Source organism: Bos taurus, chromosome 17, assembly GCF_002263795.3.
Source record: "Bos taurus isolate L1 Dominette 01449 registration number 42190680 breed Hereford chromosome 17, ARS-UCD2.0, whole genome shotgun sequence".
Classification (NCBI taxonomy): Eukaryota; Metazoa; Chordata; class Mammalia; order Artiodactyla; family Bovidae; genus Bos; species Bos taurus.
The window spans coordinates 62,780,948-62,794,989 of NC_037344.1; the positions used below are offsets into that span (position 1 = coordinate 62,780,948).

Sequence of the window (14,042 nt, forward strand, 5' to 3'; positions counted from 1 at the left end):
GCAGGGTAAGGCTGCACACTCAATTCTGCCTGTCTTCAAAGTCTGCACTTTTAGTCTCTCCTCTAGGTTATTCTGCTTATTGACTGGGAGCTGCTAACTGACTAGGCCTCTCTGGATGTGCCTAAATTTATCTGCTGCCCCCATGTACAGGAGGCTGAGCAGTCAGGCCTTGGAGGTATCTGCCCATTCAGGCGAGGCTTGGCTATGGGCCAGAGGGAAGTGTTTTGTTCCCTGAGTTGTCCCAGGTCTGCCTGGCTTCATTCTCTCTGCACTGCAGTACAGTACTTGGCTCCAAAACTCAGTTCCCCTGCCAGTACCAGGGTAGTGCCAGCCCTTCTTCATGGGGAGAAAGGTTCTAGATTGAGACCTAAGGCCTTGCACACTCTCCCACAGAGCCCCTCCTTTCTGAATAGGGGTTCTTGAATCAACTCTGGGGACTACAAGGTCATATTCTTCACACTTCCTTTCAGATAAGGGAGTGCTGGAGCTGCTAGGTTGGTGACAGAACTCACAGTCCACGGAAAGGGCTTGAGGTCCCAGAAAATCTTGAAAAGTGATTGCTGGACAGGGCTGGGGATAGTGTGTGGTCCCAGGCCGGTGGCCAGGTGGAGGTGGAGCAGGTTGTGGTTTTGTGTCACCTATTTTGGGAGGGTTGAGCTCCAATCCCTGCAAGAAATCCCTCAGTGTGCTTGTGGACAATTCCAAAGGGCTTTTTGAGGGCCCTGGAAAAGTCTGGGGACTAAAGTACAAATGAAATCTGTTCAGAGTAGAGCAAGACAGTCAAGGACCAATCTAGGGTCAAGTTTGAGAGGAAACAATGCTGAATTAGTTTGAATTATTATTTCTTCCATCCACCCAACATATATTTAGGGAGCTCCTGCCAGGTGCCAGAGATGCTGAGACTCTCCAAGGACACTCACAGGCTCCATTTGTCTTGGGTGGGGGGTGGGGGCAGCTCAGAGGCTCCGTCTACTATGTGGGACTGTGGATTCAAACCGAGCAGGGCTCAAATCGCCTGTCATTTTCTACTGTGACTTTAGGCAAGGGACTTCACCTCTCTGAGCCTCATTTTCCTCGTCTGTGTAAGGCAGAGACCAATGGCTCTTGCCATCTGCCTCATAGAGTTGTGAGAAGTCAAGGAGATAATGTGTCCTAGATGCTTGGCACATAATAAGGTCTAAGTCAGCAGTAGCTACCATCTTTTGGACCTTGGCTAGGTCTTTTTTTTTTTTTTTTTTGGCTGTGCTGAGTCTTAGTTGTGGCAAGCAGGATCTTTGCTGCAGCATGTGGGATCTAGTTTCTTGACCAGGGATGGAACCCGGGCCCCTTGTATTGGGAAGCTCAGGATTTTAACCACTGGACTACCAGGGAAGTCCCTTGGCTATGTCTTTAAGATGTATTCTTTAATATAATCCTTGCTACCACCCTACAATGAAAGTATTGCTAAGTCGCTTCAGCCATGTTCAACTCTTTGCAAGCCTATGGACTGTTGCCCACCAGGCTTCCCTGTCCATGGGGATTCTCCAGGCAAGAATACTGGAGTGGGTTGCCATTTCCTTCTCCAATGAAGGTATTATCTCCATTTAAAAATCAAGGAATTCCCTGGTGGTCCAGTGGCTAAGACTTCAGTGCTCCCAATGCAGGGGGCCTGGGTTAGATCCCTGGTCAAGGGACTAGATCCCACATGCCAAGACTAAGACCTGGCGCAGACAAATAAATATATATTTTTTAAAAATCAGGAAACTATACCTCTGAGAGGTTAACTAACTCATAGGAGGACATACAACTTAGGTTTTTCCCAGGTATGTCTGATTCCGAAGCCTATGCTCTCAGTTTTGCCTCCCTCTAAATATGATTTCCGGTAGGAAGAGTAGAAAATGCATGTTTTCAGGTTCAGAAGGCTTCTCAAGAAAATTTAGCAGCTAGGAGTGGAGTAGAGTGAGTTGCCCAGGTATGCAATGCTATGGAATCCCAGATGGGTCAATTTAGTAGGACATGGTGAGAGAATCTTGCATTCATTCCAGGAGTAGAGGTTATTGTAGAGCAATTGTTCTTTATCCTCCTTGGGTTCTGAATCCTTTTGTGCCTCTGATGGAAGGTATAGATCCTCTTCCTGGAAAAATGCTTGTGAGCACAACACATATCTTGTGCATAACTCCTGGGGACTTGTGAAACCTTTGCAATCCATACGTGGACCCGCCCCTCCTTAAGAACTCTCCTCTAGGGCAGTATTGCCCAAGTGTGGGACACATATCACTAGTGGGGTCCCAGGTAAGCTCAGCACTATGAGGACCAACCTTTTATATTCTTTTAAAATTTAATTCATTAACTTTTGGCTGCACTGTGTCTTCGTTGCTGCACGTAGGCTTTCTCCAGTTGTGGTGAGCAGGGGCTACTCTCTAGTTGAGGTACATGGGCTTCTCATTGTGCTGGCTTCCCTTCTTGTGGAACACTGGTTCTAGGGCACATGGGCTTCAGCAGTTGTGGCCTATGGATGTAGTTGCTCCATAGCTTCTGGAATCTTCCTGGACCAGGGATTGAGTCTACGTCCCCTGCACCGACAGGCGATTCTTCATCACTGGACCACTAGGGAAGTCCAACATTTTCTATTTTAATATTATTTATATTTTATAGTTATCTTTTATTTATAATGAATGAGACTAGTTTTCCATTTATGGAATGATCCAGATTTACCTTTTAAAAATACGCTTATTAAAAATAGAGAGTTCAGCTAAAGAAAAAATGTTGAAGAAATAACAACAGAAGTAGGGTGCAGGTGTGCTAAAAATCATGAGGGTAAAAATCATAATTTAGGATATGTCTCAGGGGTTTCTGTTTTGTGGAATCATAGTGGGTTTACTGTAGCATCATCTGAACTTCCAGAGGTCTGTGGAAATGATCTATTCCTGGGCTCTCTGCATCTGATGACATGGTGCTGATAAACCAGAAATGCTGTTGAGTCCCCACTTTCTTGCCTTCTCATGGAACCCCACCCTCAGCCCCCCAAGCCCTGGTGCTTGTGATGAGCTGAACCCTCCCTGCTGCCAATCAAAACTCCATCAGATACTGTCTTCATGTAGCTCTGAGTGCAGGCATTTTGGTGCTGTACCCACTCATTTATTCAGCATATATTCAGCAAACATCCTATGGCAAGTAGTCAGAATAGGCCACACTCCATTTATTTCCAGAAAGTGTGAAATCTCCAGCAGCCAAGGGTAAATAAAGCCAACCTGTGTGATGTGATGGAAAGAGCACTAGGTTTAGAGTTAGATCAGATCTTCAAAATCTGGTTCCATAACTAACTCACTGTGTAATCACAGGCAGGTCCCTTCATCCCTTCCCTTCTGTGGTGTCTTTTCTGACATCACTTCTGATACCATGTTTGTTTATTTATTTTTTTTGCTATGCCATGGGGCTTGTGAGATCCCAGTTCCCCTACCAGGGATTGAACCCACTGCCCTTAGCAGTGAAATTGTGAAGTCCTAACCACTGGAACCAAAAAGCCTCTTGATGAAAGTGAAAGAGGAGAGTGAAAAAGTTGGCTTAAAGCTCAACATTCAGAAAATGAAGATCATGGCATCTGGTCCCATCACTTCATGGGAAATAGATGGGGATACAGTGGAAACAGTGTCAGACTTTATTTTGGGGGCTCCAAAATCACTGCAGATGGTGACTGCACTCATGAAATTAAAAGACATTTACTCCTTGGAAGAAAAGTTATGACCAACATAGATAGCATATTGAAAAGCAGAGACATTACTTTGACAACAAAGGTCTGTCTAGTCAAGGCTATGGTTTTTCTAGTGGTCATGTATGGATGTGAGAGTTGGACTGTGAAGAAAGCTGAGTGCCGAAGAATTGATGCTTTTGAACTATGGTGTTGGAGAAGACTCTTGAGAGTCCCTTGGACTTCAAGGAGATCCAACCAGTTCATTCTAAAGGAGATCAACCCTGGGATTTCTTTGGAAGGAATGATGCTAAAGCTGAAACTCCAGTACTTTGGCCACCTCATGCGAAGAGTTGACTCATTGGAAAAGACTCTGATGCTGGGAGGGATTGGGGGCAGGAGGAAAAGGGGACGGGAGAGGATGAAATAGCTGGATGGCATCACGGACTCAATGGAAATGTGAATTTGAGTGAACTCCGGGAGATGGTGATGGACAGGGAGGCCTGGCGTGCTGCGATTCATGGGGTCGCAAAGAGTCGGACATGACTGAGCCACTGAACTGAACTGAACTGAACCACTGGATCACTGAGGAATTCCCTGTTTGTTTTTATAACATGAAATACTTATTTCTCCACATCACTTCTCCAACAACAACTAGATATCCAACAATTCCATTCTGACACTGATTCCCAGTGTCAGTACAGACCCACAGGCTAAAGGCACAGTCCCTCAAGAGTGTCCCCACTTCAGACGCCAGCTGCAAACAGTGTTCCCAGGTTACCCTCACTTTGCCCAGCTAACTACAAATTTGGGTTCCCACAATCGCCTCCTCAGGTTTGATAATTCTCTAGAATGACTCACAGAACTTAGGAAAGTACTCTACTTACTATTACAGATTTATTATAAAAGATACAACACCGGGAACAGCCAAATGGTGGAGATGCATAAGACAGGGTATTGGGGGATGGGGTGGTACAGAGTTCCCATGTCTTCTCAGGGTGCGCCACCCTCATAGCACTTCATGGTTTTGGAGTTTGTATGGAGAATTCAGTACATGGGCATGGCCACTGGTGACTGAACTCAATCTTCAGCCACTCTCCCATCCCAGGAAGTCAGAGATGGTAAGAAGGGCAATGGGATGTGGGAAGCAAAACAGGGCTGAAAGTTTTAACTCTCTGATCACATGGTTGTTTCTTTCCTCTGGTGACCAGCTATCCAGATATCTGAAACTATATGTATATCTGAAAGCATCTTGCCCCTCTCCTCACAAAGAGTTACCATATTACCTAAACACCAGTGTAGTTGATAGGGGCTCCTTATGGTAACAAATGATGCTCTTAGCACTAAAGTATTTTTAAAGGTTTTAAGAGTTCTGTACCAGGATCCTTGGACAAAGACCAAATACATATATATATATATATATATATCAGTTCAGTTCAGTTGCTCATCTGTGTCTGACTCTTTGCAACCCCATGGACTGCAGCACGCCAAGCTTCCCTGTCCATCACCAACTCCCGGAGCTTACTCAACCTCATGTCCATTGGGTTGGTGATCCCATTCAACCATCTCATCCTCTGTTATCTCCTGCTCCTCCTGCCTTCAGTCTTTCCCAGCATCAGGATCATTTCTTCCCATCGGGTGGCCAAAGTATTGGAGTTTCAGCTTCAGCATCAGTCCTTCCAATGAATATTCAGGACTGACTTCCTTTAGGATTGAATGGTTTGATCTCCTTGCAGTCCAAGGGACTCTCAAGAGTCTTCCCCAACACCACAGTTCAAAAGCCAAAAGCATCAATTATTTGGCACTCAGCTTTCTTTATAGTCCAACTTTCACATGCATACATGACCACTGGGAAAACCATAGCTTTGAATAGATGGACCTGTATTGGCAAAGCAATGTCTCTGCTTCTTAATATGCTGTCTAGGTTGGTCATAACTTTCCTTCCAAGGAACAAGCGTCTTTTAGTTTCATGGCCTCAGTCACCATCTGCAGTGATTTTTGAGCCCCCCAAAATAAAGGCTGTCACTGTTTCCATTGTTTCACCATCTATTTGTCATGAAGTGATGGGACCAGATGCCATGATCTTAGTTTTCTGAATGTTGAGTTTTAAGCCAACTTTTTCACTCTCCTCTTTCACTTTCATCAAGAGGCTCTTTAGTTCTTCTTCGATTTCTGCCATAAGGATTTCTGCCATAAGGGTGGTGTCATCTGTGTATCTGAGGTTATTGATATTTTTCCTGGAAATCTTAATTCCAGCTTGTGCTTCATCCAGCCGGCATTTCGCATGATATACTCTGCATATAAATTAAATAAGCTGGGTGACAATATACAACCTTGACATACTCCTTTCCTGATTTGAAAATAGTCTCTTTTTCCATGTCCAGTTCTAACTGTTGCTTCTTGACCTGCATACAGATTTCTCAGGAGGCAGGTAAGGTGGTCTGGTATTCCCATCTCTTTCAGAATTTTCCACGGTTTTTTGTGATTCACACAGTCAAAGGCTTTGGCGTAGTCAATAAAGCAGAAATAGATGTTTTTCTGGAACTCTTGCTTTTTTTATGATCCAACAGATGTTGGCCATTTGATCTCTGGTTTCTCTGCCCTTTCTAAATCCAGCCTGAACATCTGGAAGTTCACGGTTCAGGTACTGTTGGAGCCTGGGGGCACAGAGGCTCATTCGTTGTGGCTCATGGGTCCTAGAGCGCAGGGTCCCCAGTGGTGGTCCGTGGGCTTAGTTGCTCTGAGGTACGTGGGATCTTCCTGGACCAGGAATTGTACCTGTGTCTCCTGCATTGGCAGGCGGGTTCTTATCCTCTGTGCCACCAGGGAAGTCCTGCACTGTGTTTTAAGAAATGAATTTGTGACCAACATTTGAAAATGATGTATTTATAATAAAAATAATTCCAATTTCTGGTCTCTCTTGAAAATCAGATGATTTAGCAAAACTGGGTCAATATTCCCAAGTGGCAACGTGACACCTTTATTTTTTTGGCCCCACCGCTTTCAGGATCCCCGACCAGAGATTGAACTCATGCCCCCTGCAGTGGAAGTACAGAGTCCTAACTGCTGGACCACCACGGAATTCCCTGCTTGGCACCTTTAAACAAGTTTTTCTGTTTGCCACAGCCCCCTCCACTCCCTATTCTACCTCCTTTCTCAGCTCATTCAATGTTACCTGCTTGCCCCCTATGATGTTGGAAAGATTAGGTTACTGTGAACCAGAAACTTGAGGATGGGGCTGTAACTTACTCTGGGTGAATATTTCAAGCATCCAAATCCTGCACAATATATTTCATTTACAACTAGGAGATATTTATTGCCTGCCTCAATAAATATCCTATAAGCAGATAGGAAATGAGAAATGATTTTGCAAAAATAAATGGTAAAGGAATGAAAAAGGCAGTTGGTTCCTAGAAACAATAACCCCCAAAAGATCTCTTGGGGTTAAACACAGGCCAGAAAAGCATGAGTGTCTGACAGTGCTCTTCCTTCAATTAAAAGGAAATAATTAGGGTCAAGAGCTGGTTGAGATGGGCAAAAAACACAGGAGACTCTAGGGAAGGCAGGCACTATAAATGGGAAAAAACCTATAGGCATTTATTGAACAAATGCTCTTATCTGTTAGAAAACCTTAATATCATCCCATTTCAATCTCCTTTTCTTCAAACTGTAAGAAAAATGCACAGTCTCCTTAGCTCCTTAGCTAAATGTATTAGAGTAATATTTAAGTTAAGAGAATGGATTTTAGGGTCATCCAGACCTGGAATTTATTCATTAAATAGCAGCTTGAGCTTTTAATGAAAGTCAGTTTTCTAATCTGTGAAATGGGGAAATAAGACTTGGTATTTTAAAAAAATATTTATTTATTTGACTGTGCTGGGTCTTAGTTGCAGCACTCGGAATCTTTAGTTGCAGTATGTGGGATCTAGTCCCCCAGCCAGGGATAGAACCTGGGCCCCTGCACTGGGAGCGCAGTCTCTGCCACTAGACCACCAGGGAAGAACCAAGACCTGGTATGTTTAATTCAATGCGTATCTAAGTCAATGCATGCTACGTGGCAGACGCTGAATTCGATGCTGAAGATGTAGCAGTGAACAAGACAGGCAGGGACAGATAGATAATAACCAAGCAAATAAATACATGAGATAATTCACGTGAATTTATTCTGAAGGAATAAATGAGGCAAGTACCATAGAGGAAATAAATAATAGTTATTTCAGTAGAGAGTAACTGAATGTGGTGGTAGAGGGTAAGTAGAGATGATTCCCTAGGGAAGGAGGCATTTGAACCTCCTTCTACTCAAATCTAAATGAGCAGAAGTTATGGCAAGAGGGAGATAGGAGCAAAGGGGTCCTAGGCACAGCTGTTGTGAACAACATCTGAGTGAATGCAAAGCACCGGGTGGCAGGCAACCACTCAATACACCGCGGCTGTTCTATCTCATCCCTTTAACAACTCTCAGCTCCTCTGTTTAAACAAGGAGAATCTGGCCAAACCATAGATCACAGGGAGTAAAACTATGTCTATGAAAAGTAAAGGGCCCCAAGAGAGATTCAGGCTCTGGCATCATAGATTCCTTAGCTCTGAATCATACACCCAAGTCAGGTAGAAGCACTAACCCAGCCTCCCTCCTGTTGCCAATTCAACTTCTTCCTCAAGAGTGACACCAGGTAGAACTACATTAAGTCCTCAAATAAATAACCCCACCATTGGAAACCTGAAACTGGGAAAAGCCTCCTAATTTAATTGATAAGCATGTGTCCTACCAGAGTTTCTGATTATTCCCACCTGTTTCTCTTTGACTCTTGTGTGCCTTTGATTAAATTGTAAGGGGCTCTGGATTCCCTGCTGGTTCAGATGGTAAAGAGTCTGCCTGCAGTGCCAGAGACCCAGGTTTGATCCCTGGGTCAGGAAGATCCCCTGGAGAAGGAAACAGCAACCCATTCCAGTATTCTTGGCTGGAAAATCCAATGGATGGAGGAGCCTGGCGGGCTACAGTCTATGGGGTCGCAAAGAGTCAGACATAACTGAGCAACTTTACTTTTCTTTTTTTTTCCCCCTGGATTAATGAGAGTGGGTGGTCAAGTAGAAACAGGCAGAAATATAAACAGAAAGCTTTGGTTACATGGTTAAACTGGTAACTTGTTTATGAAAGTTGAAAAACACATTATAGGCATTGAAGTGTTAGTTCAAAACCTTGTCATGACTCTTGGGACGGTTCCCTAAGTTGACAGTTATTGGCAAAATTCTTCCAGCCCTTGCCATGTGCCGAGTACTTCAAATGCATTGAACGAAAGCATGAAACCGTTAGTCTCTCAGTCGTGTCTGACTCTTTGTGACCCTATGGACTGGTAGCCCTCCAGGTTCCTCTGTCCACAGAATTATCCAGGCAAGAATACTGGAGTGGGTAGCCATTCTCTTCTCCAGGGGATCTTCCCGTCCCAGGGATTGAACCCGGGTCTCCCCCATTGCAGGCTGATTCTTTCCCGTCTGAGCCACCAGGAGAGCCTATAAACAAGTTACCAGTTTAACCGTGTAACCAAAAGCTTTCTGTTTATATTTCTGCCTATTTCTACTTGACCACCCACTCTCACTAATTCAGGAAAAAAAAAAGTGAAGTCGCTCAGTCGTGTCTGATTCTTTGCGACCCCCTGCTATGTGCAGAGAACTTCAAATGCACTAGTTTATTTAATACTCCCAATATATCTATGTAGTGGTTTCCTTTTATATTTAGTCCCTTTACAGATTAGAAACCCCGAGGTCCAAAAATCTAGTAAGATGACAGGGCTAACATTTAAATATTTAAAGCCAGACTTGACCCTGCTCCCAATCCCCCACCCCAAGTCCTTCTTCTTCTTTTTTTTTTTTTTAAACCACTAAGTGGTTAGTCTCCCTAAACCAGAGGAAATACCTGAGGGATGCCTTTCTATTTATTAGGACACCATGGCCCTAGAGGTAAATCGCCACCAAGAAACTCCCACACCGGAAAGACTGCCTCATCAGAGCAAAAAGCCCTACCCTGGTCACACCCCACATCAGCACTCCCAAATCGACCTAGAGGGTCCCCCACCCCCTTAAAGGAGATCAGCATTGCCCAGCCGGGAGACCCCACTCTTGGGAATAATCTTTAATTTATAAGGAAGCCCTCTTCCATTCCTGAGGATCTCCGACACCCCCCACCCCCTACATTTCAGAGGCGGTCCGGCTGCATAATTTGCATGGCTCAATGCAATATCAAAATGTGGCGTTCCTTGTTTTAAAAAAAATTAAAAAGAATTTCAACAGTGAGACAGCAGAGCATTAAACCAAACCCTAGGGCTTCTTTTCTGAGACTGCACCGATCACTTGCTCACGAAGTCCTCCCAGCTTAAGAGATACCCTTTTGTGAAAGGACTGACTACCTCAGTCGAAAGGGTAGTTCTTTCTGACCTGGGGAGGGGGGGGGCGAGGGGGCACGTAGAATACGCAACTTCCAAAGACTGTCTTTATTCGCGAATGCATCCTGGGACAACCTCCGAAAATTTGTAATCATTTCTCTCGGCCGTGGCGGAAGCTCCCTTTCCATCATCTCTCTAGTCTCGGGTACGTCCTCGCCACCCCGCCCCTGCACCATCTTCCCGATGTTCGGGCCTCACCTCGTGCGGCCCATTGCCGGGGTAACCGACGCCTAGAGCGGTGCATTGTGGTCTGCAACAAAATGCAGGAGAAAGACCCTGAGGGAACCATTGAGTCTATAGGCCAATGGGAGAGTTCTAAGGGTTGCGTCAAGCCAATAGGGACGTTCGGCGGGGGCGGGGTCGACGGGAGAAGGGCGGGGCTTAGGTACTAGGCGGCGGCGGCTGGCGTGGGGCTCCTTAGATGCGCCACGGCTTCGGTAGCGACCGCCTCTCTACGCGGGTGTGAGCTTCGCCAGCCCCTCCCCCAGGAGACCGTTGCAGTCGGCCAGCCCCTGCTCCTTGGTGAGAAACTCAGGGGGTTCCGCTCTCCAGCTTCGTCCCCTACAGGACTTCTCCCGCCTTCTGTTCGCGCGGCTCGCGCTTCCTGAGAAGTGGGGTGGGGGGCATCGTCCCGGGGTGGCGTGGGGCGGGCGGAGTGGACCGGGGAAACTGCGCCTGCAGCCCATACTTCTAACTCCTCATCCTTTGCCTTGGCCTCGCCCCTCAGGTAACCATGTGTGACCGAAAGGCCGTAATCAAGAATGCCGATATGTCGGAGGAGATGCAACAGGACTCGGTGGAGTGTGCTACTCAGGCATTGGAAAAGTATAATATAGAGAAGGACATTGCGGCCCATATCAAGAAGGTGAGGACGGGGCGCGGGCGGGGGCTCGGGCAGTTTGCGCACTGTTGGGGCAAGTCACAACTTCCTTCCCCTCTATAATGCGTCCCCAGAGCGCTGGCAGAGATCCTTGGGGGCACGCAAGGTGGCGCGGTGTAGAGGTTTCCAGAAAAGGACGCAAATGAATTTTGCACTTCTCTTGAAGATCGGCCCCTAAGCGCCCGAAGTTTGTTTTTTTTTTTTCTTTTTTTTTAAAAACCCAGCTCCACGGGGAAAGCGCCACCTAGCAACGGTTTCTAGGATCAGGGAGCAGCGGTTCCCCCTTCTGCATGATTGCTGCGCCCAGGATCCATCTGGGTGTTGGAGAGGGGGAAGCTGCGTGGGTGTTTCCAGCAGGGTCGGAGGGAGATCTTGCCAGCCTCCAGTGGGGAGTCAGTCGGCAGTTGAGGGAAAGTGGGTGGTGGTGGTTGGGGACTGGGTTGGGGGATTGGTAAATGGCAGTCTGTAGAAAGCTGGCAGGTCTGCCAACTTCTCGAGCTGTGTTTTCTAGAAGGGAAGGAAACTGGCAGCCTAAGTCGTGGGAGGGTTCCAGTCGAGAATGAGAAGATGAAAGATTTCAGATGGAACAGAAATAAATACCTTTTCTGACAAAGGCAGCAACAGCAGTGCGTTTGTCTAGTCTATAAGAATGTATTCCCCTTAATCTGAAAGACGTTCCCACTGTGTACAATACAGTAGTAGCCAAATTTCGCGTAACTGGCCAGACACTTCTCATGCATTTATAGAGAAAGATTTCAGAGAAAGACTAGCTTTGGCCCCTACCTAGAGTTACCTAGTGATGAAATTAACATAGGCATTCTAGTTCCTAGAGCTTCTGGGGGTGGGGAAATATAGGGAAAAGTTATTAGTGCAATTTGCTAGCCTTGAGGACCAGGTGGTAGGGTAGATTGGCACCATCAGGATAGATGGGGGAAGAGGGCTGTTGGCAGTAAAGATAAAATTTGCCCAGGTGGCTGTCAGGTTCTTCTTCCAGCTTTCTTTTTACAGGGACAGTGGAGCACCAAGTGTCTTGTCCTTTAAATTTTGATCTCCAGTGGTTTAGCTGCTCACTGAGGCTCTGTTCTTTCGGAAACCTTTTGTTTTCAGCAATACTAAAATGAGTTACAATGGCAATATTTTGGGCTAAATACTATTCTCTTGGATTTGGGGGTACATGTCATACACTAGGATAGCTTAGTTCTTTTAGAGATAAATACTAGAGGGTAAACTATAACTGATGTCACCTGCTGTCCCTGAATATTATAGAAGTTAGAAGGTGTAATTACCATGATAACAAAGCACTCTCAGAGGCTGCCCTTTCTGACTTTTACCTCCCCAGCCCCCATTCCCAGTTTAGCTCAGACTGCAAGTATGTTTGCATTAATGCACTATGTAGGCGATTTGGAGCTGGGGAACATTCTTTCATTTTAAGAATTTGCAGATGCCGAAGTTCCTCCTTTCTGCTCCTACGGGCTCTGTTTAGGAGGCAAACTCTGACCTCAGGTTTAGCACTAAAATTCTGTGTTTTTTCTCCACCTCCCCCCCCCCCCCAGGAGTTTGACAAGAAGTACAACCCCACCTGGCACTGCATCGTGGGGAGGAACTTCGGTAGTTATGTGACACATGAAACCAAACACTTCATCTACTTCTACCTGGGCCAAGTGGCCATTCTCCTGTTCAAATCTGGTTAAAAGCATGGACTGTGCCACACACCCAGTGATCCATCCAAAAACAAGGACTGCAGCCTAAATTCCAAATACCAGAGACTGAAGTCTTCAGCCTTGCCTAAGGGAACATCTCCATCTTTGAACCTTTGTTGTGTTTTGTACAGGGCATTCTCTGTACTAGTTTGTGGTTATAAAGCAATTAGTAAAACAGCTTACATTTGTATTTATTTTCTATTCCATACCTCTCTGCCCCATGTTTTTTCTCTTCAAAATCCATTCCTTTAAAGAAATAAATCTGTTGAAGTGTGCGTTAATTACCGTTTGTTCAAATAATCTATTGAAGATGGCCTATTACTTGATCTTGGGTAGGTTGGTGGGGGTGATTCCTTGAAGTTTTTGTGGAATGTAATAGACTAGCCTATTCAACACTCTGGAGTTTCATTCTTGCCCAGCCTGCTCCTGTTGTACATGGAAGAATACTGCTCAGAAGTGCATGTTGAGAAATGCATGGCAGAGAAACTCGTACTCCTAACCTGATAAATACATTCCTTAAGTGCTCCTTCTGTGGTAACTGCTATAGACTGTTCTAGGCCTTAGGTCTCAAGAGAAGATGAATGTGTCGTATAACTCCTTTAAGTTTTCTGTGGCTGTAAAATGGAAATAAGCTGGTGAGAAAGTTGGGCTAATGAGAAATTTGTTGGGCTGTAGACATTTACCCTCCCCTGCCTTGGCCAAAGTATACTCTAGAGATTAAAGGTGGTCTTAAAGGGAAAAAGCTTTTGAGCAGCAGTCCTCCATGTGATTCTAATAAAGTCTGCAGGAATTTAAACTTACAAGCCTGCTGTGCTGTGCTTTTTAACTAGCCGTGTTCACATGTGAGTTGAAGCTTTCATTAAAAGGCCCAATTAAAGTTGTGGATAAGTAAAGTTTTCCTGCTATCAGTTTTAGGAAGACAGATCTCAATAAAAGCAAATAAAGCAGACAGCTTTTGTAGATGAAATGATCCAGAGGCTAAAACAACCCACACCATCTTGGGAAACTGCAAGGAAGGTCCTGGCTTTTAGTTTCCCTTTGTTTTCAGTGTTTATATGAGGTAAAGCTCCTTTGTTTTAGACCTTGCAGCCAGGCTACAGCTACACAGAGGAAGTGATAGATCTGAATTGATCAATGACTCCGTCTTAAGAATAGTATTAAGTCTAACATCTTTGGGAGACTTTTTCTTAATGAGAACTTGGGGTTTTAGAAGTTCTGATGAAGCTGAACAATGTTAGGACTGGGAAAGTTTCAGGGTAGAAAGCAAAAAATTGTTTAGGGTAATTAAAATGGGAGAAGAGTTTTTCCTGCTTTCTGCAGGAAAAAGATAAGGAGGTACTGTGGAACAGGGGGCTGCA

The 14,042-nt window shown here is 45.2% G+C and overlaps 1 protein-coding gene across 1 annotated transcript; it reads left to right on the forward strand.

The window, feature by feature from the left end:
- Positions 1-10,534: 10,534 nt before the first annotated feature.
- Positions 10,535-12,965, forward strand: DYNLL1 (dynein light chain LC8-type 1). Its single transcript, NM_001003901.1, is given in 3 exon segments — positions 10,535-10,626; positions 10,832-10,969; positions 12,538-12,965. Coding segments are annotated over 2 exon segments (270 nt in total). The 5' UTR covers positions 10,535-10,626; positions 10,832-10,837; the 3' UTR covers positions 12,676-12,965.
- Positions 12,966-14,042: the final 1,077 nt, after the last annotated feature.